Source organism: Terrapene carolina, unplaced genomic scaffold (assembly GCF_002925995.2).
Source record: "Terrapene carolina triunguis isolate 2854851 unplaced genomic scaffold, T_m_triunguis-2.0 Scaffold141, whole genome shotgun sequence".
Taxonomy (NCBI): Eukaryota; Metazoa; Chordata; order Testudines; family Emydidae; genus Terrapene; species Terrapene triunguis.
Genome location: NW_020664492.1, coordinates 5,037,833 through 5,064,908, shown reverse-complemented (window position 1 = coordinate 5,064,908; position 27,076 = coordinate 5,037,833). Strand labels below are relative to the sequence as shown.

The 27,076-nt window shown below is 41.0% G+C and overlaps 1 protein-coding gene across 1 annotated transcript in view; it reads right to left on the bottom strand.

The window, feature by feature from the left end:
* Positions 1–4,912: 4,912 nt before the first annotated feature.
* Positions 4,913–27,076, bottom strand: part of LOC113406810 (PAN2-PAN3 deadenylation complex subunit PAN3-like) — a 113,405-nt gene continuing 91,241 nt past the window's right edge. The window contains exons 13-19 of the mRNA XM_026653556.2: positions 26,452–26,617; positions 25,898–25,985; positions 16,691–16,830; positions 15,554–15,683; positions 10,539–10,603; positions 9,663–9,801; positions 4,913–6,667 (exon numbers count right to left, since the gene is read on the bottom strand). Of these exons, the coding sequence (XP_026509341.1) occupies positions 6,527–6,667; positions 9,663–9,801; positions 10,539–10,603; positions 15,554–15,683; positions 16,691–16,830; positions 25,898–25,985; positions 26,452–26,617 (869 nt within the window). The 3' untranslated portion in view covers positions 4,913–6,526. The remainder of the gene's footprint in view (positions 6,668–9,662; positions 9,802–10,538; positions 10,604–15,553; positions 15,684–16,690; positions 16,831–25,897; positions 25,986–26,451; positions 26,618–27,076) is intronic.

The following is a 27,076-nucleotide window of genomic DNA, read 5'->3' as shown; positions in this document are numbered from 1 at the left end:
CTTGCATGTGTTTGCTCAAGCTGGGAGAAGAGCGAAGCACTGCAGAGGGATCTAATCAAGTTTAGTGAATGGGCATTACAATGAATATTAAGTTCAGTGTTGGCAAATGCATATTGGAGGCAATAATTTGGGCTATTCACACACCTTACTATGCTAAATTAGCTATCAGCTCAGGAAAGAGACCTAGGTATTGTGGACAGCTCAATTGAGACCAGTTATCAATATGCAGCCTGAGGGCAAAAAGGAAACTTATGCATAAGGAATAGGCTGGAGAATATGGAAAATGCTATTATATAAATCAGTAACAACCTCACCTGGAATACTGTGTTCAGTTCTGGTCACCCACTCAAAAAAGAAAACAAAAAACCCATGAAGAAACAGGTGGTTGGTTCAGTGCTGGGTTCCAAGAATAATTAAGTACATGAAACAATTTCATATGAAAAAAGATTGAAAAGACAATGCGTGTTTGCCATAGAGAAGGGAACAGGAGATTGAGGCTACAGTTTAGCAGGATGCAGAAACAGATTGGACATTTAGATGGAATACAAGAATAGCTTTTTCACCCTTTAAATTAGAGTTTTGGAAAGGATACAAACCCTCATGCTTCAAGGCTTAAACAAACTTCTAACTAACGGGGGTTAGCAAGAAACCTTCCCTCAGGGACAGGGTTTTCCCTTGACAGCCTACTGCAGGGTTTCTTGTGCCTTCCTTTGAAGCAGCTGGTACTAGCCACTGTTAGTAACAGAATACTGGACTAGATTGGCTAAGTGGTCTAATGCAGCATGTCAGTACTTCTGAACAAATTTATGAAAACAGACTAGTACTGAACTGAAGGAAATAGGCTGTGTACTACTGTTCTTGTTACACCTGGCTAGCCCAAGAACTTCACATTTATCAGCAGTAAAGTCATAAAATGTTCTTATACACATGGAAAGTAGTAATAGTGCAGGGGAGTGGTGTGTATTTACTATCTTCTATTTTACTTCCTCCTCCCACATCCAATAAAACAGTTTAATTTGGCCACAATATGATTTAATTTGAAGCGAAATATGCTCACTACATCCTTAAAGGCCACACACTGAGGATAATACTGTCTGAATAAAAAACAAGATTAAAGTATAGAAATCAAAATGCTAAATTCATTCCATCTTGAATATTTCTCAGTTCATTCACTGGTTCTTACTGCTAACGTTTAGACTAGCTAGGCCTCTAGGTGGAAGGCCACTGGAGACAATCTAGTTTTTAGTGGGGAGGAACAAGGGCACAGCACTAGTTATATAATCATATGACCCTAGCAGTGTTGTTCTCTTTTTCCATCCAGTTGTTTATTAAATTTTAGGGGCTCCAAAGGGGTAAATAGTATGGTTAAAAATAGTTTAAAAAGTATGGGCTGGATGAATGGATTATAAGGTGGATAGAAAGCTGGCTAGATTGTCGGGCTCAACGGGTAGCGATCAACAGCTCGATGTCTAGTTGGCAGTTGGTATCAAGCGGAGTGCCCCAAGGGTTGATCCTGGGGCCGGTTGTGTTCAACATCTTTATTAATGATCTGGATGGGATGGATTGCACCCTCAGCAAGTTTGCAGATGACCCTGAACGTGGCGGGGGGGGGGGAGGAAGGAGGTAGATATGCAGGAGGGTAGGGATAGGGTCCAGAGTGACCAACACAAATTGGAGGATTGGGCCAAAAGAAATCTGATGAGGTTCAATAAGGACAAGTACAGAGTCCTGCACTTAGGATGGAAGAATCCCATGCACCACTAGAGGCTGGCGACCGACTGGCTAAGCAGCAGTTCTGCAGAAAAGGACCTGGAGATTAGTGAATGAGAAGCTGGATATGAGTCAGCAGTGTGCCCTTGTTGCCAAGAAGGCCAATGGCATATTGGGCTACATTACTAGGAGCACTGCCAGCAGATCGAGGGAAGTGATTATTCCCCTCTGTTCGGCACTGGTGAGGCCACATCTGGAGGATAAAAAGTCTTGTACCTACTACTGTGCATTAAGGATTTAAAGTAGAATACTAATATAATAACTAATGTATGCTAGCAGTAGCACAAATTACTGAAGCAGTTGTGGCTACCTACAACAGGTTCTCAAATGAAAGTTGTTCATTTCCACATTATGTTCCTTTTAAAATTCTAATTCAAACTCAAGTATGGACAGAGTAATTCTGAGGGCTACTTAATGACCATTCATTTTCCAAGTACGCTAAACAAACATTCCACATATTCGCCACCTTTCCTTGGCGTTCAGACATGAGAAATGCTGAAGAAGGTGCACTGCTGCATTACGATAGTCAGTCAAAAAGCTGATTTTAGATTTTGTTTCACATTAACTTAAAAATTCATGCTCTAGTTCAGAGATCAACAACCTTCGGCCCGCGGCCCGCCAGGGTAAGCCTCTGGTGGGCCGGGTCAGGCTGTTTACTTGCCGCATCCACAGGTTCGGCCAATTGCAGCTCCCACTGGCTGCGGTTCGCTGTCCCGGCCAATGGGGGCTGCAGGAAGCAGCGCGGGCTGAGGGATGTGCTGGCCACCCTTCCCGCAGCCAATGCCTGAGACAGCGAACCACGGCCAGTGGGAGCTGCGATCGGCCGAACCTGCGGACACTGCAGGTAAACAAACCGGCCTGGCCTGCCAGGGGCTTTCCCTGGCAGGCCATGTGCCAAAGGTTGCCGATCCCCGCTCTAGTTGTTACAAAAAATAAAGTTTTTCAAAAACAAACCATCCAAGTTCAGACTGAAAGCACACTTTAAACTGTCACCAGGTGACATTTGTGGATGGGTGCATAACAAATATATGTAAGTATTACTCCAGTTTTACCAAAAAACTTATTGCATGACTGGATTCTGCAAGTTACTGACCAGTGTTGCTATGTGCATTCTGGAACAGACAAGACATGGGTGTACTCCTATAGGCATATGTGGTCCTTCAACACACTTCTTAAATGTAAATTAGAAAGTTTACCATATAGAAAACTGCTTCCTACCTTCTGAACTTTTGAGAAGAGTGCACCAAGCAAGCTTGCTGCAGTTTTATTTTAGTCATATATGCAAAATAAACTTTCTAAAGCAATAATGCAATTTAAGGGACCAACAGTCCAGATTAAGTTTATGCAAGGAAAAAAACCAAAGATATTGACAATTTCACATGTATTTTACAAAATTTTCATGACTGTACAATTACATAAACATGTGGCATGGGGGGTATGGGTACAGAGGACTTTACCCCACCAGTAAGTCACTTTTGCTGGTTAACAATACAGAACAAATAATTCTGGGCATCAAAGAGGTCAGTTATCCCATGTGTAATTTTCAGAGAAGCTAACATACATATTGTCATTGGACAAGAGAGCTTAATAAACATGGACGTAAAGGTATTTTTAATACAGTTTCTCAGAATTAGGGCTAATCTAGTAATGTGGACCTGATTTAATACAAGCAAAAAGGAGCTACTACTTTGACTTGGAAGTTAAGGAAATGCACATTACTATGTCTAGTGAACAGTATCTAGAAATTGTAGGCCATGTGATTTACTGTAAGTAAAAAACATTAAATGCAGTTTGCAAGTCATGATTGTTACAACCCTGTGCTGGAGTCATTTACAGACTGAAATACAAAAGGAATATGATGGAATGCAATATACTTCCAATACTTAAGATGTGAAAAGCACTACCCAACTACAGCACTTAGCATGCTCAAAAGAAGGCTACGTTATTTCTGGTATTCTTTATTAAAAATACTGCTGTACATATGAAGAATGAAAACAGGATTAAAGATGGGTAACATATTGGGATCATGACAGAACTTAACATACTGGTGCTTTTTAGGGAAAGCTGTTGACATTTGAATTACTGAAACAAGGGCCAAAAAAAAAAAAAAAAAAAAATACATAGGTACCCTCAAAACATTTACAGTGTAGTAAATACATAGACAGAATTTAAAAACAGGTACAAAAATTAAAATGACCAAGATCACATGATTTCAAAGGTTGTCCTTTCTGTGCTTTTAGCTGTAAAGATAGGAAGATCACAATTTCCCACATGGCAGGGTATGTCCTGGGTGGTTTTTGTTTTTTTAACTATACACATACAGCTCTTCTTCGGAATGGAAGAGATTATAACTTTAGGACAACCTTCTTAATGGAATTAAAATGTGCTAGAAGGGCTCTCCCCAAAAAACACCCATGCAGAACTTCAGACTGTTCAAATCATTCCCAAATATGGACCAAATGAAATAAATAGAAAACAAAGCTCAACAATTATTTCTTTTATGTATTACCTGACACCAAATGTTTTCTGGCTGACATTAGTTACTTATGAAAACTTATTCGCTGTCTACTTTTTATTTTTATTTTTTTATTTTTTAAACCAAGTCCTGAGGTTACTAGGGGCTGAAGCAAACTGACATTATGCAAATACATGTAAGTTTGCATTCTAGACTTGTCTCACAGAGGATGGTTTGCTGGTCTAGGAAGGATGAGAATTCAAGCCCTATTTTACCCCTGCCTTAACTTTCACAAAATATTGGTCCACAAATTAAATGTTCCAAAGGTTCCCAAACCCCACAACTGAACAGATGATCCCCTTTCATTTTCAAAGAAAACAATACTGGAAAAAACCTCAGCCCGCTTATAAATTAAGCATTTCATATTTCTTCTAGTATACAAGTACTTCTTTTTTGTACAAAAGAATTACAATATGATTTGTCAAAAAACATATAAAAGACAGCTGCTCTTCCTCAAATACATGAGCTAATGATAAAAGACTGTTTTGCATGTTCACTTCTCAAAGTTCCTGTTCTTTTTACATTAAAAAGAACAATATTGTGGCAATTGTCATCCTTTGAATATTAAACATTATGTTACTTTTAAAATTCATTCAGATCAAATGCAACAATTGATTTTTAACTCAACAACTGATGCTACCAAATGCGGACTCAACCACATTTTCTAAAATATGTAAAGCACGTCCCTAGTCTTCAAAGCTTTCGATGTGAAGAGAGTTGCTTTTCTTGATGCAAGTCTCAAGGCGGAGAATCATTTTAAAGCTTATAAAAGTGGACAGAGAAATATTAAAAACTTCTCTGAAAACTACAAATATTGAGAATTATTAAAATTGATGTCAGTAACATCAGTTGCAAGTGCTTAGAGTCTGTCCTGACCTTTTGAGTTTCCACATTTTCTTCATGGTGAGCACCCAGTGCTATTAAAATATTCAGTGCTGGGAAAGGATAGATACAGTCTTCACTACTGCTTTAAGAAAGGAAATTCCTACATATTTGGCAGTCTTCAATATCAAAGTGTAGGTGTTTATCTTTTACTATAAATCCCAGGAATACCCAAGTTTGGAGACAACTGCATGTCCAAATATTAGAAAGTTAATTGAGGAGGAAAATTCCAGACTGAATTACTTCAGGAATATTCATGTGTTGAGTATTATCAAAAGTAATATTACTTTGGGCTAAGCAGTGACTGCAAAGGCACAGCAGATCATTATCCCTCCAGATTCAGGTTGTAAAACTTCAAAAGCTCTTGATGCCAGACAACTGCTGTGTTTAGTTAATCTTCTTAACAGTGTCTTTGTTTCTGTATCCAGTGTAGAGTACCATAATAAAGCTGTGGTTCAAAGAACAGAACTTTATACAAAAATTATACTGTAAATAACCTAAAGTAATACACTCCTGAAACTTCAGGCATTTAACACAATTTCTTTAAAAAAATTCTGTTAAAAAAATTGCATAAATGTAAATGCAGCTGACTAGCAGGAAAACATACAAACAGTTTTTAAAGGCGCTGGTTGTGTTTAGAGCAAATTTGATATGCCCCTTAAATTATAGGTGTTTCAAAGGTTGCTATTCTGTCACTTTGCTTAGACAAGGCTTAAATGAGAGGGGATTTTATACATGTCAATTCACTGATACTTGATTTTTTTTTTTTAAATATGCATCTTCTGGTTGGTTTGTTAACTAACAGTGGGTGGCATACAGAGCTCGCATACAACACACTTTTACAGAGATTACAAACTAAACTCTCATTTATAGAACACAATTTCTATGAAATTATTTCCCTGGTCCTTTATGCTATTCTGGGTGCAAATAATATCAAAATGAATAAATTGAGCAATATCCTCAGTGACAAAAATGTATCCCAGAAATGTCCTTGCAAAGAGTTTCCCTTAATAAGTATACAATGTGGCAAAACATCAGAGATCAGAAAAGTCTTAAAAAAATTAAAATTAGTGCATATACAAGTGGAAAAAATAAAAGCAGGAACATCATGCACCTGATGTGTTCCTTAATCTAAAATAAATTCTTCACAGATAAAGCCTCCTATGGCAGCCATAGCTCTAGGATAAATGAAACATTCTTCCCTTCAAGTAACAGTGTACCTGACTGAAGTGCAAGCAGCTTTGCTCATCTCCTGTTTGTTTCCCAAATATGAAATGAGATGACAACAACAGTTCAGCTGTAGTGCAATTTGCTATTGGTTAAGTTCCTCAGCAATGTCCTGCATGCTTTCAGCAAAGACTACAACTGACCATTTGCGGCTGCAATTAGTTCTTGAAAAGTATTTTCAAAGCAGCGTTTTAAATCGCTGTAAGTTACCACAAGTACACTCTTCTCGTCTCTGGAAATGAGGCTTATTTTTTCTGGCACACCAGCATCTAACTGTAACAAGAATGCAAAAGAAAATGTGAAGCAATGGCAATACAATCATTTTCTTAAACATAAAAACAATCAGGTTTTTAGCAAGCTTGTGAGAGTATGATTCACAGAAAGGGCAAGGTTCTTCTCTTTCAGCATATACAGCCTGTTGACTAATCACAGGTTTGAAAATGTTTAAACTCAAATCTGACCCTGAATCGGATTCATGGTCAAGAACTATCAGTTAAAATAACATTGCAGAAGAAGATGAGAACTTGGTCCAATCCTTCTGAAATACCAGCCCCCCTTAAAAGAACCAAGCAAGCTAGGGAGGGATAATCTCTATATAGGCCTGAGCCACATCACTGAATTTCTGTGCAAGTTACCTGACAGGTTCATCAAATGGACCAGTAAGGAGGGATGATCTTTGGCATTTTAAACAAAATTACAGGGAAGTATTAGCATCTGAGCAATTTTGGCTGCCTATTCCTGTGCTCTGCAACAGCTGAAACTAACTTCCAAATTCAAACTGGCTAGTGGCCAGTGAAGGTGGGAACAAAATTAACTGGCTCAAGTTTTTTGTAAGGTATCCTCCTTTTTCTCAGTCTAAAATGCAGACATTATCTAATCCTGATCGCTGACAGACAGTTAATACAGGCTGTCAGAAGAAAAACTTTTTTTCCCCAACAAACATCTCAAGTTTTTCTTCTGACTGATTAAACTACCATTGAAGCAGCATGGAAATTAACTAATCTTCAACTGGCCTCCACACAACTTGTGTCACTAATGCTGGTAGAAATATCAAAGTAAGTGGTGTAGAAATCTCCAGGGGAACTTTAAATTGTGTACTTTTTGTAAAATATATACACTGCAAGAGGTGTTCATTGATTTGTAACTCGCAGACTCTTTGCTAAGTACAATGGGTGCTGCTTTCTTTTGAAAATAGTTTAAGAGACTTCAACATTTGTTTTGTACCTCAAACTCTCTTGTCCAAAGACAGGCTTCACTGTCTGTATTATGGTATATAGCGCAACACTTTGGAAACATACCCCAGGGGATGATGGGAATACTAGCAGATTTTTAGATAATATGGTGAGGAATGCTATGGAAACAGATAAATGTACTGTTATGCCTGATTGAATAGAGGAAAAGGAGAACTAGGTTAGCCACCGAGTTCTTGTTTAATTGGGTGTTCGCAGGAGCAAGACTAAGAAAACATCTTGTAGAAAGAAAGAAAGGTGCAGCATACTGGTCTGAACTCATAGCAATAAAAGCTACAACCTCCCAAATTCTAGCCTCAGTGTTGTGTGAGGCTTCAGGCAAACTAATGCAGAGAGCCTGATTTGTTTTCTATTCCTGTAAAATGGGTATAATACTGCCACCACCACCCCGCAACACTTCTCCGAGGGGGTTATTAGGATTGATTTGCCAAAAACAGTTTGAGGACAAAATACTAACTATAAATGCTATGTATGATCTTCTATTTGTTGTTCAGATAAGTGCTGTACACGTGTAATTTGAGTCATCCTACTGGATTTGAAACACTGCTGATAAACAACAAACAAAGCCATGCTATTGACCATGTACCTCACTACATGTGGCTTTCTTCCACTGGTTCTTAGGTAAATAGGTGCACAAAAATGTCGCACTCGGATATAAAAGTTCCTTCCCCTTACGATACTTGAATAAGTTTGAATCTAACAAGGACATTTCAAGAGCGAAGTATGAAGCACAGATACCCCATTTTACTAGGATCCGTTTTCCAACATGCTGCTTTCTGAAGTTTAAGAGTGCTTTTTAGAGTGCCTTTGCTGCCAAGGTATTGAGGTCCTTCAGCCCTAGATAGTGATTCTTTGCATTATGGGTCCACAACCCTAGAACTAACCATTTGTTTTGAGGATAAGCCACAGAAGTTTCTAGCACACAATATTCTGCAATATATTCTTTCCCCTGACTTACAGAATTACATCCCCCAAAATTGCTGTAGCTCCTCACCTCCTGTTTGAGCATCAGCATACATTCCTTTAATTTTCACTTGGCCATTAGCACACATTCCCCTAATCTCCTTTACTTAGCCTCATCAATCCCTTTAAATCAGGATTTAAAGGGACTGATAAAACGAAATTAAAAGTAAAAGGAGATTAAGGGAGTAACCCAGTGGCCAGATAGGTGAAGAGCCACCAATAATTTAGTGGAAGTTTTGGCTGAAGTTAACTAGTAGTTGCTAGTATCTAAGGATCTGAGTATGGTCAAACTTTTCTGGAAAAGAAAGGTGGTTTTGGATTGCTAAAGTTTGGTAAAACATCTGCGAAGTTGAAGTACAAGCTGCAGGGAAAAAGTAAGTTTATGTTCTTTATTTCATTTATGGCATAAGAAAGATTTTCCTCAGCTGCCATTCATGGGAGTGCTCAACTAAAGTTTTGCCAATGATGCAACTAAAATCTTAGAATACTGCAAGCAGCCTCTTTAAACCAGTTATGCACCCTACCACTGCTGAGCTATCTGGGGGCTGGAAAGGACTCTAGCATAACTTAGACAAGCCATGGTGTCTTGGAATCCGTGCAGCACTGCATGCTGTGGCACCCCTCCGGATACAACCCTTTCACCCCCAGCCCTGCCCTGCCCTTCCCTGGCAAACCCCCAACAGCAGGTTGTGTGAGGGCATCTTCAGGAGACAGCCTTATGGTGGTCTTCCACTGTGCTTGTGCCAGGAGAATCATACCTAGTTGATTACAGGACTTTTAGGGTCCCTTTAGGCTATCCTTTAGCATGACAAAAAGGGGCCACTGTACATCACTCTTTAATTAATTCCCAATTTAGTACTTCTATTTAAAATATCCATGAAGGTTACATGCTAATTTACTGGATAATCTGTTCTCATCCCGATTAGAAAAATATCAGCTAAATCAACAGAATTAGCATATGAGTGACGCATCCATTTTCTTTCAACAGTGGAACATCACATTAAAGAATGATTTGATGAAGCTTTCATTCAAGAAAGAACACAGATACAGGTTACCTTGTTAAGACATGAGATAATGTGACTGAGGTCAATCCAAGGAGTGCCCGCTTCTGTCACCTGATGGAAAAGATGATCCCGAAAGAGCTTCAGTAGATATCGGTCTCCAGTTTCTGACCAAGTTGGGTCTTTCTGAAATCTGGTGCAAAACAAAGCTTGACATTAGCAATCAAGAGTTAAAGAGATGCATATGCTCATTAACTCTTCAGAATAAACACTGTCTATCTAAGCTCTGCTACATAACAAACCTACTACCAAGTAGTAGTATTTTCTTCCTATCACAAAGATATAAGAAGCTTTATCCAGAGTTGCTCAGCTAAAGTACCTGAAGTTAAATGTTTACTAAAAGCCTGCAGAAAAGGGATTGGAAGGAAAACCATCAAAGTTACCAGCCGAATGCTAAAAACCAGTTATACTGTAACTCAAATCTGCAGTTACCTAACAGTCTATTAACTGATTTTGAAAATAGGCCAGTGAAAAGTATGTTGTTTCATATTAGCATCTGACAGATAATCAGCACAAAACTATGCCCATTCAAACTCTTTTGAAACACTTTACTATAATTACGTGTTGAGGTAAGCCATAGCCTTGTATATGTGCTCTCAAGCATAATAAACCCCAAATACAATATATATGCTAAATATATGGTAAAGAAATACAAATATATATGTTAAGATAGGAATATTTTTCTTTTGTTTAAGTTAGGCTATTTTAATCAGAATTTTAACTCATTGCCTCAAGGTGTCTTTACTTCTCACTTCTTCAGAGGCATAATTGGAGATAGGATTATTCAGATCATATCTGAGGGTAGAAATCTTGAAGTATAAATTGGATTTTAGAGACTGTACTATGAAAAAAAAGTATCGCATCCCTTACTCTGGTCTCTCATTGATTGTTCCCAGTTTTGCTAGAAGCCTAAACAACCTTCCATTCTGCACCTCCTATAACACAAGAAATGTATGATTAGTTTAAAGTTGGGAAGAAACACAAAACTTAAGACACTGGTGCACGCAAAAGCCTCAATGCAGCAAAACTGATCTTGTACAACAAAATTGCAAAGACCCATCAGATTAATTTCAATGAAGATGGTTTACATTTTCTAGAAATAGATTCATCGACACATGGCACTGCATACCCAAAGTCATAGTGTTATTGATCTTTGTACTTCATTTTCTTCCTGCAAATCTCCAGTCTGGCCAGCACCAAGGCCATGTTTCTTTCTACCCCAGCAAGGGCTAGACTATCAGCTTCATTGCCTCCATGCACCGATGCAGACTCCAGCTACCCCATTGGTATAGGATACCATAGGGTGGCTACTTTAAAAAAAGTATACTGGGTTTTAAGATGGAGCAGGAGCAAGGTCTGGACATCAGGACCACAGAAGAAGAAAATGCTAAATTTCCTAGTTGCTTCATGCCCCTCCTCTTTTATCTTGGTTATCTGGGCATTCAATTTAGATTGTTTTGTTTTCTTCTCACACTTTTTTTTTTTTTTTTTTTTTTTTTGCTGGCCATTAGTACCATTTACCATGAGTAAAAGGTGTTTGGTAAGACTGGTAAATCAGATTGCAATCCAAATTCCTAATAAGTATCAGATCCAAGACCAGTTTAGACACAAAGCACATCTGTTCAAGAGGAAAGCTATAAACAAATGTGTATAACTAAAGTAGCTGAAATCCTAACACCATCTCAAAGACAGCAACAAAATCAACACAAAGTATAGAACCACTGCAATTTGTGTTTTTTTTTTTTTATTACATATATAGCTGATAATCCATTTCACACACTGCTTTCCATCCCCACAGAGAGTGAGAGAAAAAAATTGTTCTGACTGTATCCTAGTTTACAATACATTGTGGATACATGCATATTTTATTTAAGTAGAAGCTTTTCAAATCAGGCTTCCAGAAGGATAAAAGATTCTAATAATATGCCATTATTAAGCATCTCAAGACCCAGTTACTGCCATCCACACTCATGTGGCGTAGCAGCTTACTCCACACACAGTGCCACTGATTTCAGTAGGATTACTCCTGAAGTAATTTACTACTCAACATGAGTAAGGTTGGCAGAACTGGGTCCTAAATTTGGAAATGAAGTCATACTGTAATACATTAGTGAGACAGCTTGATTTGAAAGACAAGAAGAAAAGGGACGAAAAGATTTATACTTCTCAGTCTCCTAGAATACTGTGGAACAGTTTGTATTGATCCTGTAACTGTATTAATCTCTGATTATGGAGTGGCAGTGCAGCCTCCTACTTTGTCCAGCTACAAGGTTTTGCATGCAAAATATAGAAATTTAAAAAAAAAAAATGCCTAATGATTACATAGCACCTTTTATCTGTAGATTTCAAAATGCTTTACATAGGTGGTCAGTTTTATTATTCCCATTTTACAGATGAGGAAACCGAAGCACCCAGCACGCCAGTGACAGAGCCAGGAATAATAATAATTAAAAAAAACCCACACTAGGAGTCCTTGTGGCACCTTAGAGACTAACGAATTTATTTGGGCATATGCTTTCGTGGGCTAGAACCCACTTCATCAGATGTATGAAGTAAAAAATACAGGAGCAGGTATAAATACATGAAAGGATGGGGGTGCTTTACCAAGTGTTAGGTCAGTCTAATGAGATAAATCAATTAACAGCAGGATACCAAGGGAGGAAAAATAACTTTTGAAGTGGTAAGAGAGAGGCCCATTACAGACAGTTGACAAGAAGGTGTGAGTAACAGTAGGGAGAAATTAGTATTGGAGAAATTAAGTTTAGGTTTTGTAATGACCCAACAACTCCCAGTCTTTATTTAGGCCTAATTTGATGGTGTCCAGTTTGCAAATTAATTCCAGTTCTGCAGTTTCTTGTTGGAGTCTGCTTTTGAAGTTTTTTTGTTGAAGAATTGCCACTTTGAGGTCTGTTATTGAGTGACCAGAGAGACTGAAGTGTTCTCCAACTGGTTTTTGAAGGTTATGATTCCTGATGTCAGATTTGTGTCCATTTATTCTTTTGCGTAGAGACTGTCCGGTTTGGCCAATGTACATGGCAGAGGGGCATTGCTGGCACATGATGGCATATATCACATTGGTAGATGTGCAGGTGAACGAGCCGCGGATGGTATGGCTGATGTGGTTAGGTCCTATGATGGTGTCTCTTGAATAGATATGTGGACAGAGTTGGCACCGGGGTTTATAGTAGGGTTTGGTTCCTGGGTTGGTGGTTTTGTTGTGTGGTATGTAGTTGCTGGTGAGTATTTGCTTCAGGTTGGGAGGATGTCTGTAAGCAAGGACTGGCCTGTCTCCCAAGGTCTGTGAGAGTGAGGGATCGTCCTTTAGGATAGGTTGTAGATCCTTGACGATGCGCTGGAGAGGTTTTAGTTGGGGGCTGTAGGTGACGGCAAGTGGCGTTCTGTTATTTTCTTTGTTGGGCTTGTCTTGTAATAGGTGACTTCTCGGTACCCTTCTGGCTCTGTCAATCTGTTTCTTCACTTCACCAGGTGAGTATTGCAGTTTTAAGAACGCTTGATAGAGATTCTGTAGGTGTTTGTCTCTGTCTGAGGGATTGGCGCAAATGCGGTTGTATCTTAGAGCTTGGCTGTAGACAATGGATCGTCTGATGTGGTCTGGATGAAAGCTGAAGGCATGTAGGTAAGTACATCGGTCAGTAGGTTTCTGGTATAGGGTGGTTTTTATGTGACCATCGCTTATTAGCACTGTAGTGTCTAGGAAGTGGACCTCTTGTGTGGACTGGTACAGGCTGAGGTTGATGATAGGGTGGAAATCATTTAAATCTTGGTGGAATTCCTCAAGGCCCTCCTTCCCAGGGGTCCAGATGATGAAGATGTCATCAATGTAGTGCAAGTAGAGGAGGGGCATTAGGGGACGAGAGCGGAGGAAGCATTGTTCTAAGTCAGCCATAAAAATGTTGGCATATTGAGGGGCCATGCAGGTACCCATATTTCATAGATCTGAAATAGAACCCAGATCTCCTGAATCCTGGTTCAATGCTCTTTCCACTAGGCCATACTGTCTCCTTTAAAAAAATCTCAGTATGGGCAGTGGGATTAAGGGAAACAGGACATAAAGTTGTGATTTAAGCCCTTAAAACAGGGTTCTGAAACATGCGGCCCATGAGGCTATTTCCTGCGGCCCGCGCGCCCCCCCCCGGCCTACCTCCAGGCCAGGGGTGGGCAAACTACACCCGCGGGATTGCCCCCCTCGAGCCCCACGCCGCTCCCTGAAGCGGCTGGCATCACGCCCCTGCGGCCGGGGGAGAGCAGAGGGCTCCGTGTGTTGCCCTGGTTTCCAGGCACCGCCCCCCCACAGCTCCCATTGGCCGGGAACGGGGAACCGCAGCCAATGGGAGCTTCGGGGGAGGTACCTGGAGGAGCAGCAAGCAGCGCACGGAGCCCTGCATCCCTCCTCCCCCAGGGGACGCAGGGACATGGTTCCAGCTGCTTCGCGGAGCGGGTGTGGGCGCAGGGCCAGGGCCGGCAGCCTGCCCTGGCCCCGGTGTGTGCCACTGCCACCCCAGAGCCGCTTTAGGTAAGCAGCTCCGGGCCGGAGCCCGAAGCCCTCCTGCATCCCACCCCCCAACTTCCTGCCCTGATCCCCCTGCCTGCACCCCAATCCCCTGCTGCATCCCACACCCCTTCTGCACCCCAACCCCCTGCCCTGAGTCCCCTGCCTGCACCCCACACCCCAACCCCCTGCTGCACCCTGCACCCCTCACCCCAACTCCCTGCCCTGAGCCCTCTGTTGCACCCTGCACACCTCCTGCACTCCCTGCCCTGAGCCCCTGCCACACTCCTCCTGCACCCTCTGGGGGCAGGGAGGGGGCGGAGTTGGGGTGGGGACTTCGGGGAAGGGGTGGAGTGGGGGCAGGGCCTGGGGCAGCGGGGGGAGGGGGTGTCAGTGATGCGGCCCTCGGGCCAATGAGCTACTCCTCATGTGGCCCTCCTGGTCATTTGAGTTTGAGACCCCTGCCTTAAAACCTTAATATCCCACTTTGACTGAAGATTTGAGTTAGTCCATGTTTTGTCACACGACAGGGAAGATGCAAAAGCCTCCTACCATGCATCTTGGTCCGAATCTTGCTGGGGATTTGTAATCAAAGTAGGAAGAGTTAAACCCTCTCTATCGCAGTATTATATAGTAATAGGAATGTACACTTCTCCTGGAAGCTGTATAGCGGATAGTCAATCAAATTCCATCAAGACATGTATTGCTAAGTAGAACAGTATGAGCTACTGATTTTGTTGATGCGAGGGTGACAGCCAGTAGCTCTACTATTTTTCATTTGTTTGAAAAGGAATTAATATGGGGTAAGGAGAAGAGTAATGGAATCTGAATCTGAGGAATCAAACAAAGGGTAGTATTTGCAGTTGTGCCAATTTCTAATACAAACTATTGAAAATGTTTTGAAGTGCTGCAGATCATATCTACTCAATCAGAAAGGGAATCTTCATTCTATAAGGTAAGGATTGAAATGCACAGAGAATGCCTCTTAGCTTCTCCTAAGTCTGTTGGTTCAGCAGAAGTCTGGGTGCTTCAGCTAAAGCCCACATTATCATGCACTAATCACCTCTCAGAGAACTGGCCACCAGGCTTTTAGGTTTACAATCAATTAGGCAGACCTCAAGCTCTGACTTGTTAAGACTACACAGCCAGCACCCAGGTCAGTCAGATGCTTTCGTTGTCCCAAAAGGCATGAGTTATTGAGGTACTGTATTTATTTCAACATTAGAATTTCTTATTTAGCACTAAATTCTAGTTCTCAAAAAGTCAATGACAAAACTGAACAAGAGCTCAACAAGAACAGGATTCAACTTTATAGATTGTAGATCTACCCCCCGTAGGATACTTATGTTCAACCTTTTACCACGGAATGATTTACCTTTGCAAGGTCTTCCTCTATAACATCGTTTCTCATCTGAGCAGCATCCAGTTGAGTATAGAATCGTGCACCAATCATAGGCATGATATCATTTACACTGCGAAGCCTATTTTGGTCAGTCAGCAAATACCTACCAAAAAAACAAATAGATTAATTGAACACATCACATTTAAACAGAGATGCCACCATATTGTTTTAACCAGATCCTATTTTCTGCTTCAGATGCTATTTTGAGCACTAAACATGCATCTGGCTCTGAAGCTGCCACTGTGTTTTTCTTATATAAATGTCAAGCAGCAGTAGTGAAGCAGCAGAGAAAATGCTTGTTGTAACTTACCTATATGCTGTGTTTCCAGTCAATCATTGAGAGAAAGCACTCAGTAAGCTAAAGAGTACTCACATGGCAGTGCAGAAGTAGATCAATGCCAGAAAGGGCAGGATTAAAAGTAGGAGATATATGCAGACTGTAAATTTTCAAGTGATGTTTTTTTCAAATGAGGAGCAGGGGACAAATACTCCCATTTTTTCTCTCTCTGACTGTAAGGGTGGGTGAGGAAAATAGTGACTACATTTATGAACACAAAAAACCAAACCCTATCTCTCTGGTCAGAAAGGCAGCAACCCTACTAATAAAAAAAACGGACAGTTTCAGGAACTAATAAGTGTGCCTATACTTTGTATAAAGAGGTAGAACACAAACGTTAAGATCTTAATGCAAATCCAATTATTTATATGCTATTTCTCTGACTCTTGAAACAAGATTTTATGATATTTTGGTCAGAACACCTTAAACACCACTTACTGAGGAAATATGGGAGTTCATATTTACTACATATACCGTAGAACATATATTCGGAGACAACTTTATAGCAAGGGTAATAATGTATTTGTTGGCCCCTTTTACCTACTATGAAGACAATTCAGTACCACTTTTTAATGCTGTATTTTTAATTTGAAATTATTTTAAGACACTCTACAGAATTTAACTCTTATTTGTGTCTGAAAATATGAGCTATTCATTTGGTACCTTCAGCTATATATTATCTTGCATTTATGTTTTGCTATTAACAAATTTCCTTCAACTTAAAAAGCGGCAACAAAAACATGCTTCAATCCATGCTATGATACTGAACTTACAAAATCAGATTCTTCAGATCAGAGGAATAGTTGATTGTCACCAGTTCCATAGCTTTCTGCAAATTTTCTCTCTGAATTCCTGACAAAGAATTGCAAGCCAACGCCAACACAACTTTTCCTAGTGAGATCAGATCTGCTTGCTAATAGAAAAAACAAACAACTTTACTATGGCACTTTTAAAAAGTACTTGCAATAGTTTTGTTTTTTTAAATGAGTATCTAAAGTAAATGCTTTTTAAAGCCAACATTATCAATAGAATTTTTCAAGATATGTTTAGTGTGCACAAAACAGAAGTCTATATTAGTAGCAACTGATAGGAATTACATGCATTTTTATTAACAGTTAACAGTCAACTGCCTATTTCTATTTTGCAATTTAAATTTTAACAGAGGGAGAGTGCCAGGGCAGAATTCTATCTCGAGAAGGGAAAGATCCTTTCTTGTGGCCATCAGAAGCTTTGAAAGAAGGAGTTTTCTTTTCTCCATCCACCCCCTTCCACATCCCACCCCAGCAGAGTGAATGAACTGGTGACAAATAGGACAAGTCTTCCAGCTATAACTTACTGGATGATTTATCAAGGATTATTTGTTATACCAAGAATATCCTCCGGTAAAGTATGTTTTTTTAAATGAAGTAGTAAAACAGCAAGGCTATGGCATTCAGAGAGAAGGAGATGCAAATACAATAATCTCATAACCCAAACCATCCACTGTCAGAATATCTGACACTTACAATAGAATAATGCAAGGTTGATTAACCCTAATCAATCATGTGAAACCATCTCGATCTCAGTTGCCAAAAAATATGGATTCTTTCCAAAAAGGTTTGCAACAGCAAAACATTGAGCCTTTTAATCTTTGAGTAATTTCCCGTGAGAGAGGCTATGGGCCTAATGCCTGAAACTACTGAACAGGACAGGTAGGTGAGGTTAGTGTAAGAGAGTGGCATTTTATTCTGTGCAGGTTCTAATCGTATATATCCTGTCACTTAACACCTTGATGAAAAGTAGCATCAAACAGAATTCTTCATATGACAGAAGTGCCACACACATAAAATAGTAAATGAAGACAAGGCAATGCTTTATATGACTTATGGGGGACCCTCAGGTATATGTTTTATTCATTGCATTACAGCTGATTAAGAAGTTGTTGGCAGGTTTCAGTGACCTATCAGTCTGAACTGAGGACACTTCTAAATAATTAAATGGAGAATCTCCAGACAGAACACATTAGCTTTACAAGACACAGTGAGCATTAGTATACCTTAAACAACCTGGAGAAAAGGATTGACTTATACAAACAAAAAAGATTACGTTGTTACTGATCTGTACAGAAACCAATATTCTTCGAGATGTGTAGTCCAGATACATATTCCACGTTAGGTGAATGCACATCCAGTGCGCATGCGTCAGAGACTTTCTAGTCAGCAGCATTCACGGGGCACCACATGCACCCTCACTATCCTTGTGCGTCTTACAAGGGCATAAGAGGGGAGTCACCCCACTGAGCCCAGTTCCTTCGCCACTATCTGACATCAGGACTCTGAAGTAGCAGGGATGGCAGGTGGGATGTGAAATATGATATGAACTACACATCTCAAAGAACATCCATTACCATACTGGTAAGTCATCGCTTTCTTCAAGTGATAGCCCACATATATATTGTATGTCAGGTGGGCTCCATAGCAGTAGCCCCTACAAGGGCTGTTACAAGGAGTCTCTGTAAAAATGGATTTCAAGACAGATCTTCTAAGGCTTGTATCACCCCCCTGCCTGCTTGTACTAGTGCATAATGTTTTGTGAATGGATGGATGACCAAGTTGCTGCTCTGTAAAATGTTCCAAATAGGAAGGTGTGCTAAACAAGTCACAGAGATGGACCGAGCTCTGGTGAGCTGGCCATGCACCTGTTAGATCATACTACCAACTATAGTAGCCCAACGTATTGAACGATCCACTTAGAAATTCTCTGAGTAGAGATGGTTTGTCCTTTGAACCTCTGCACAGACAAGAAAAAACCCAGGCGATTTTTGGAAGAATTTTGTTCTGTCCAGGCAGAATAAAATCCCTCTGCATACGTTTAGAGCACACAGCCTCTGCTCCCATTTGCCCATGTGAGACTTGGGGAAGAATACAGGTAAGTGGATGGTTTCATTAATGTGGAATTCAGACACTACCTCGGGAAGAAATCTGGGATGCAGTCTCAAAGACTTTGTCCTTATGACTGATGGTACAAGGTGCCCCTCCCATCAATGTCTGCAGTTTTCCAACTCTCCTAGCAGATGTAATTGTCAAGAGGAAGGCCATTATCATTGAAAGGTAGTGCATAAAGTGCATACAGCCATTAGTTGAGTGGGTGTCCATAAACTTTGAAAAGGCCAAATTGGAGATCCAAAGTTGGGGTTGATTTCTGACCCATAGGAATATCTTCAAAATACCCTTAAACTTTTTTTATCATAAGGTGGGAGAAAACTGGTCAACAGGGAGGTGGACTGCAGAAACGGCTGCAAGGTGAACCTGGAGTGAGCACAGTGAGGGACCAGAGTTCTTCAGATGTACAGGGTAGTCAGAATCTCTCATATTCCAGAGTGCATAGGAAAAGTCTGATGTCATAAGGCCCAACTGGTAAACCAGTCCATTTAGAGAGGTAGTGGGATCTAGTGCAATCTTCCTGCTATTAATAGGGATGCTCAGGACTTCCTGCAAGCAGGCCAACTCCACTGGTATCAACCAGCAAGCATCCACATCATCAGGTGGAGGGAATACTGGTTCTGATGCAAGACAGCGACCCCATTGCAGACTAGAAGGTTGGCGATCTAGGATAGGGGAACTGGGGATAACGGTGAGGTTGTGGAGGTCCCTGAACCATGTTTGCCTGGGCCTCAGTAGGGCTATTAGGGTAACCCTGGATTTCTCTTGTTTGATCTTCCATGAAGTCTTTAGAAGCAGCAGAAGGATGGAAAGGAATGCATACAATAGTCAGGGGAGGAGGAAGGCCTCTGCCTGGACGTGGCCTCCTCATGAACAAAAATGAGGACACTTGTTCTCTGCAGTCACAAAGAGATCTGTGTGGGGAGTCCCCCAAAGGCAAAAGATGTCCTGAAGAACATCCTTCTGGAGTGACCACTGTTAGTCAGCCTGAACAGAGTCTTCCGTGATATCTGTCCTCATGTTATCAGCCCCCAGAAATAGATTGCTGACAAGGTAATGTGCTGAATGGCAAAATCCCAGAGCTGAGTGACCTCTTTGTATAAGGTCAGGGATCTGGCCCCTCCTTGTTTGTTCAGATAAAAGACAGCTGCCATGTTTCCAAACTTGAGCAGTCATGAATGTCTGGAAGGAAGGGCTATACATGCTCTGTACACAGCCCTGAATTCTAAACCACTGATAAACAAAGCCCTTTCTGTAGTAGACCACAGACCTCAAACCATAAGGTTTGCCCATGTGTGTGGCCCATCCAAGCAATAAGCATTGGTAGTGATAATCTGAGGGCGGGTGTCTGGGTGGGTGGGAGCGAGCTGAATGGAACGCCCCTCATACATTACACTGGTCCTTTCACCAATCCAGAAACTGGAGGTTTGTCAGGGAGAGAAGCATCAGTTTGTCTAGGTGGCGTCTTTTTGGAATGCAAGCTCGGTAAAGCCATGTTTGAAATGACTGGAACAAGAGCCTTGCGTATAGAACAACAAATGTAGATGCTGCCATGAGACTCAGCAGCTGGAGGCAGATCCTTATCCATATGAGTGGGTGGAGACAGGAGGTGGGAGCCAAAGTCTTGCATAGGCCAAAACCTGTTGGACAGCAGGTAGACAGTCACTGTGTCCACACTGAGCCTGGCTCCGAAGGTTGGATGGAATTTAATCGTAGATTTTTTCGTGTTTGTTTACCGGAGATTGTGAGTGGACCCAGGCCAGCCAGCCCCTGATCAAGGATGGAAAGACTTGGATGGCAGTCCTCCTCAGATGAATTGCTACCACCACGAGGCAATTGGTGAAAACGCAGGGCACTGTAGAAAGCCTGAAGGGCAAGACTTGGTATCGATAATGTTTGTGGTTTAACACAAACCTTAGCAAGTTCTTGTGAGCCAGATGAATTGCAGTATGGAAGTACACATCCTTGAGGTTGAGGGCAGCATACCAGTTTTTCTGGTCCAGGGAAGGAATGATGGATGCGAGGGAGACCAGCTTGAGTGCGAGCTTCTTGATATAGGTCTTGAGAGCTCTGAAGTCTAGAACCCAACCCTGACTTGTTGGATGTAAGAAATACCTTGAATAGAATCCCTTGCCCCTGTGCTGAGGGGTCACTTCTATAGCACCCGGAGGCAGAAGAGACTGAACTTCTTGTTGAAGCAGGATCTCGTGGGAGAGGAATTGGATAGCATAGCCTCTCTGGACCACCTCCAAAACAAATGGTCTCAGGTGATGTTGGACCAGGTCTGTTGGAAGTGAGCCAGACTGTTGTCGAATGGAAGAGAGGGCAGAGAACACAAAGTAACTGGTATCGTGTCCTCAGGCACCAAGTCAAATGTGCTCTCTGGCCAGTGCCAGTGCAGGGAGATGTGACCAGAATGTTTCCTCCTTAAGAACCACGATCTGTGCCCCTAGAGATCAGGTGGTCTGAACTGGAAAAAGGGTTGACTTTGCTCTGGAAGCTGAATGTGTCATATCCAAGGGAGCCTGCAGAACAGTTCTGGTCACCATAAGTCTTTCAGACCATTCTGGCTGAGGACAGTGTCAAGTCCTGAGGAAGCCTGTCACACTTTAGAACACAACAGTTCATATGGTCATAGTTTGCGAATACTTCCTGATCATTCCAGATCCTCATCTGGAGGCTCGAAGTAGAATAGGACTTCGGCCCAATACTTCAATAGGCTTGGCTTCTTGACTTTTGGGGTCAATTTCTGGAGGCCCTGACAAGTTCTTTTGTTGGCTGCTGTAACCACCAGAGATCCAGTACCGGGTAGGAATAAAATTGTTCATACCTGGTAACCAGGAGCTGGTACCATCATCTACTCATTTGGATGTTGGTGCCAATGAGGCATGTCTGCCAAAGGGCTTTTGCAGGTTCCAATAGCCCCTTATTGATAGAGATTGCTATATGTCCCAGTACTGATGAGCATAAAATACAGAGAAGCTTTTGTGGTATGTCCTACCGCCTTCTCAGTGGGGATATTTAAGGATATTCCCACCAGTCTCATGAGGTCCTGAAACAGTTTATGATCTTCAGGGGAAGAAGCCGACAGGTCTGATGCCAAGATGTCTGGCAAACACGGGGTCATGCTGGTGCTGTCTGTTCCTCAGCGGTAACCTTAGATGAACAGTCTGCTTCCGAGTCCATTGCGAGGAACATGGTGGGGGCGAATCCACATGGTGGCATAAAGGTGACTGACTGTGCCCTGAGTGAAGTGGGGAAGTTGGTATCAGATAATACTGAGGACCCCAAGGTCTACACATACCCTACATACCCTGTTTGAATGGTACCGGGCTGGATCGGTACTGGGTTCAGGCAATGGTCATGGATATGGTGGTCTTTAGCTCTTGAGTGAAGCTAATACCACAGAGTCTTGATACCTGGCCGAGTGACCTCCCTACGAGTCAGAGGACAAAAGGGAAGAATGTTCCAGAACGGGGAGTGCTCGACCCATAGGTGTAAAGGACACATGGCTCCAGGGTAGGAGGAACACGGCTGCTGAGTCAGGAATCTGGTAGGCATCAGAGGTGAGTGTGGTTTCAAAAGGCATGAGCGCACTGGTCCTAGTGATATGCCTGCCAGTCAGCACAGAGGTGACAATGATGGATCCAATGCAGGAAGCTCTAGAACGGCTGGTACTGGGATAGGGCTTCTACCTGGTGCAGAGGTTGCCAGTGGCCTCTCTGATTTGCTTGGTTCTGAGAAGGCTAAAATGATTGCAAAGGCACCTGTCAGTGCTTCTAATGTGTGTGGTTCCATTCTGCTGGTACCAGCTCCAGTTCTTAGCTTTTTCTAATTTTTGAGGCACCTTTGACAGCCTGATGATTTTACAAGGCCTCAGAGTTAGATCTGGGGAAAGCGATTTCCCCCCCCTTTTCCTTAGAAAAGCTGTGGTCAGAGCCCAACCTATCTTTATACTTCCCAGATGAGGAGGGTAGCAGTTTGGGATGGTCTTCAGGCAGTCTGAATGTGGAGAGCAGGGAGAACTTAGAAACCCTCTGGACTTCCAAGGGCTAGACCCATGAGATCATGGTTTGGAGACAGGTCTCACTGAACAACAACTTCAGATGCACCTCTCGAGTGCTGGGTCTGCTTTGAGAAGGACCTACAAATTTCACGGTGCTCTGGAACATGCCACTCACCAAGACAGAACAGGTACCTCGTGTGTCCATCATTCAGAGACATAACTGCCTCGCAGGATGGGCTGTGCCTAAAGACCAGGGATTTTCCCTGGAGAAATCCAAGTATATTATATCAAAAGAACTGCTTTTATCTACCAGGCTCATAATTTTATAAAATAAATAAATTAAATGAGAAAGATAGAAAGATAGATAGATAGATGGATTTGTTTGACAAGACCAACCTTTCATGAAAACAAGTTGACGGGCATTGGTCTTCAACAAAGAATTAGAGGCTAAAAATAGAATCCCAAATTAAACCTTTCCATTATTTTGCCCAGCTAACTAGTCTATATTCCCTGGGTCACCCCTTTCATCCTTTTTAAGTATTAGAACTACACTGGCAGTTCTCCAATTCTTTGGAGTTTTCCTACTTTTCTAAGACTTGTTAAAAAGTTAACATTAGTGGTTCAGATAATTCTTAACTTATATGAGTCTTAAAAGAACTAGTTGACTTGGGCCTGTTGATTTGAATATATTTTATTTGAGCAGATGGCTGCATCGCATCCTCCTTGGTTACAGATGATAAACTTTTGATTCCATCTACATCATATGGGATGGTTACATCACCATATGGGATGAATACATCCTCCTGCTTTGCTCCAATTCCAGAATAGAAATGTCTATTGAACATTTCTACGCTTTCTATATCCCTATTCAAATCTAGCAATGGACCGGACTTAAGTTTTTTTGTTCCTAATATATTAAAAAAAAATCCTTATTGTCTTCTTTATTCCTATTCATAATCAAAATATTTGATTCCTTTAGTTTCCCTTATCAATCGCCTACATTTTTAACTTGTAACTTAATAATGTGTACCACACTCTATTCATGTGTCTGAAAGACTAAAAAGGACTAAGAAAAATAGACCATAAAAATAATTAATTCCTTTCTCAGACCTCTGTTTCCGTCTCTATCCTCCTTTCTCTCTTTCTTATCTGTGTGCACAACAGGATGTAGCCAGAAAGTTACAAAAAAAAAACAACCTTCAGCCACTGAAGTGAGCAATAAGAAAATGCATATTGGCTGGGCAGTAAGCCAACAGGTAACTTTTTACATTTTTAAGAGACACAAGTATCCCAGTGGAGTTCAGGGGGGAGAGGGAGAAGGAAACGAAGTGGCCATTCTATAATTTTCTTTGTTGGAGGGAATGAGAGGTAGGGGGTGACTGGGAATCCTAAACAAAATTGCCAACAACACTTCTCTCATTTGTGTTGTATCCCCAAATTGTTGTTGGGGGGCAGGCAAATGGAGACTTTACCACCTCACCTGCTCAGAAGAGTGAAAATAAAATGCATCTTTTAGTAAAGTTCAAGATGGAAACTCAGTCTTGGTGCTCTGAAGATGCAAAGTGGGGCAGAAGGGGTGCAAAGAGACAAGCTGTAATAGACTGCCTCTATTTACATCATCTCCTGCACTAAACACCTAACAGTACTTCTCTGGATCAGCAATACAGTAGGAGCAGCTTGATGTTAACAAAGGTCTAAAAGAAATGCCAGTCAGGCAACTCTTGCCTACTAACATCCTCAGGCTACTGAGCAATTAGTCGTAAGTTGAAAGCAGTGCTTATGTGTGGTAGGTCCACCAGACAAGGCTTTTGGAAGAAAAGCTATAGAGAGTCGCAATAAAAAGGGCTGAATAGATAATGGATTTTATTAGCCATTTCTTTTCTACTAAGTGATTACAAAGAACACACAACAGGAGATATCCAGCTAAGAAGAAATAAGAAACAAGTTAATGTACACTGAGAGCTGTTTACTCTATCACTAACAAAAAGCTGCTACATTTCTCAGAAGTAGTTTTGAGTTTTAGCAAGGCAGAAACCAGCTTATTCAAACTTCCCATTTATTACTATGTATGTATAAATAAGCAATTCTCTCACTGACTAAGCTTGTTTAATGAAAATAAGCTAAGACTAATTCCCTACTGTGGTCTTACACTCCCCTACTGTGGTCTTACACTCCCAATGCTGGCAGGAGATGAAAATGCTCTGAAGACAGAGTAATCAGCCCCAAGGGGGAGTTAGGGAAAGAAGTCCTCCAAATAATTATGGTGTAGCACTCATTGACTCTAAAGGGAGTCTTCCTAATCCAGGAAGTATGTGGAGTGTATAAATGTTGGAAATGGGTTTGTGGGAGAAGTCATACTTGTTTAAATCCTGATGTAGTGAGCACATTTAAAGATGGGGGGAGGAGAGGAGACGGAGTGCAAGTACAAATTTTTAAAAATCTTTTTTTTTTAAGCTATCTTGCCCTTAGTGTACACACACTTACTTTTGAACTATTCCGGCTATAACAGCATGAAAATGGAAAGCAGAAACAAAAGTACAACGGACCCATTAATTGTTCATTGACCTCATTTTCTATTAAAACCCTACATGACACATGCGCCCAATTCTGCAGTAGCTTTGTGTGCACATCACATCCTAAATTTGTTTTCCAGTATTCACTCAAGTTTTCATACTAAATTTAAAAGATTTTTCCTTCTTTTAAAAAGGAATCTCAATTCCAACCAATTCTGATTTTTGTGGTTTTGCAAAGTAAGCTGACCTATGCTTTGCTTATTGTCAATATACAAGTGCTAGCTTATTTCTGAAGTTTCAACAGTAACAAAATGACAGCTCATATATACAAATCACAAATAAATTTACACAGTTTAGGGAGAAAAACATATGCCAATACCAAAGATTGTTAAAAATATATATACACTGAAGCCTACAAATGTAAAGTGTCTATGCCTTAATAAAAATTAAGGTTTCAAATGGAATTAAGAGGTGTTCTTGGCACATATTATCTAACAGTAATCAACCTATTATAAAGCAAGCCTGGCATTATCATCCTACCTGAAACTGAGCCATTAGTGCCAGTGGATTATTCTGACTGTTATCAAATGTTAAAACATCAAAGACTCCAACACAATTCACTCGTAACCTTTGAAACAAACAGGAAATAGGGAAGAGATTTGGTAAGATTTTATCTTTGATGATTAGTTTTTTTCTGACATTTATCATATAAAATACAGGGTAAGATTTAAAAAAAGTCATCTAAGCTCTGCTGCTGCCAATTAGCTTACTAAGAATTTTTTATTAAAATAACATGCGGCTGCTGCTAAAAGCTTTCTAGGTAAGAACTTAAGTGGATAGATCCACAAACATGCATGCTGCTTACTGGATGTTTTCAGAAGGCAAGATGTAAATCCTTCTAAACTTAATTTAGTAGAACTTGATTTCTAGCATCAAACCTTTACCACTTCATTAATCTTGGGCCAACATAAAACATTTAAATCAAATTATTAAATTGTTTCCCCATATCTGGCAGAGGTATGTAATTAAAAGCTATCATTGCACACAGATCTTAATAGTCAACAATCTAATTTGAAAAGGCTGTTTTCCATTACCTTGTTTTGCCCGTTACTAGAATCTTTGTTGGATCCATAACTCGACATGCTAATCCTGCTGTATGAATGGTCCTCAATGCAGAGCTGAGCTGCACAATATATGCCCAAATAAGAGACTCTGGTAGTAACCCAGCATGCTGCCGGGGCAGAGGACCATCATGCTGACCTAAAAGCAAATATTATAGTATCAATGAACAAACAAAATGCTGCCAACTTTAACTTCAAGGATAGTATGTAAAATTTAAGTGAATGTATTTTGAAACGAAGAATTGACCAACGTACCTCAATTTCATTCTACTTTAAGGCTACGTCTACAGTACGAACTAGAAGTGGATTCCCAGCTTGCGTACACACTCTTGCTAGCTCACATCTGAGCTAGCATGCTAAAAATAGTAGTGTAGCTACTGTAGCATGGGCAGTGGCAACACTGTAGCTGCCCAGAGTACAAATCCACTGTAACCCTGTGGGTACATACTTGGAGCGGCTAGCCTGTGCTGCCGCTGCCCATGTGTACAGGGGATGGGAATCCCACTCCTAGGTTGTAGCGTAGACATGTACGCTTACTGAAAAAGTACCACCAACATTTTAAATGGATAATTTTGAATGGTCAAAATAGATCTTCAAA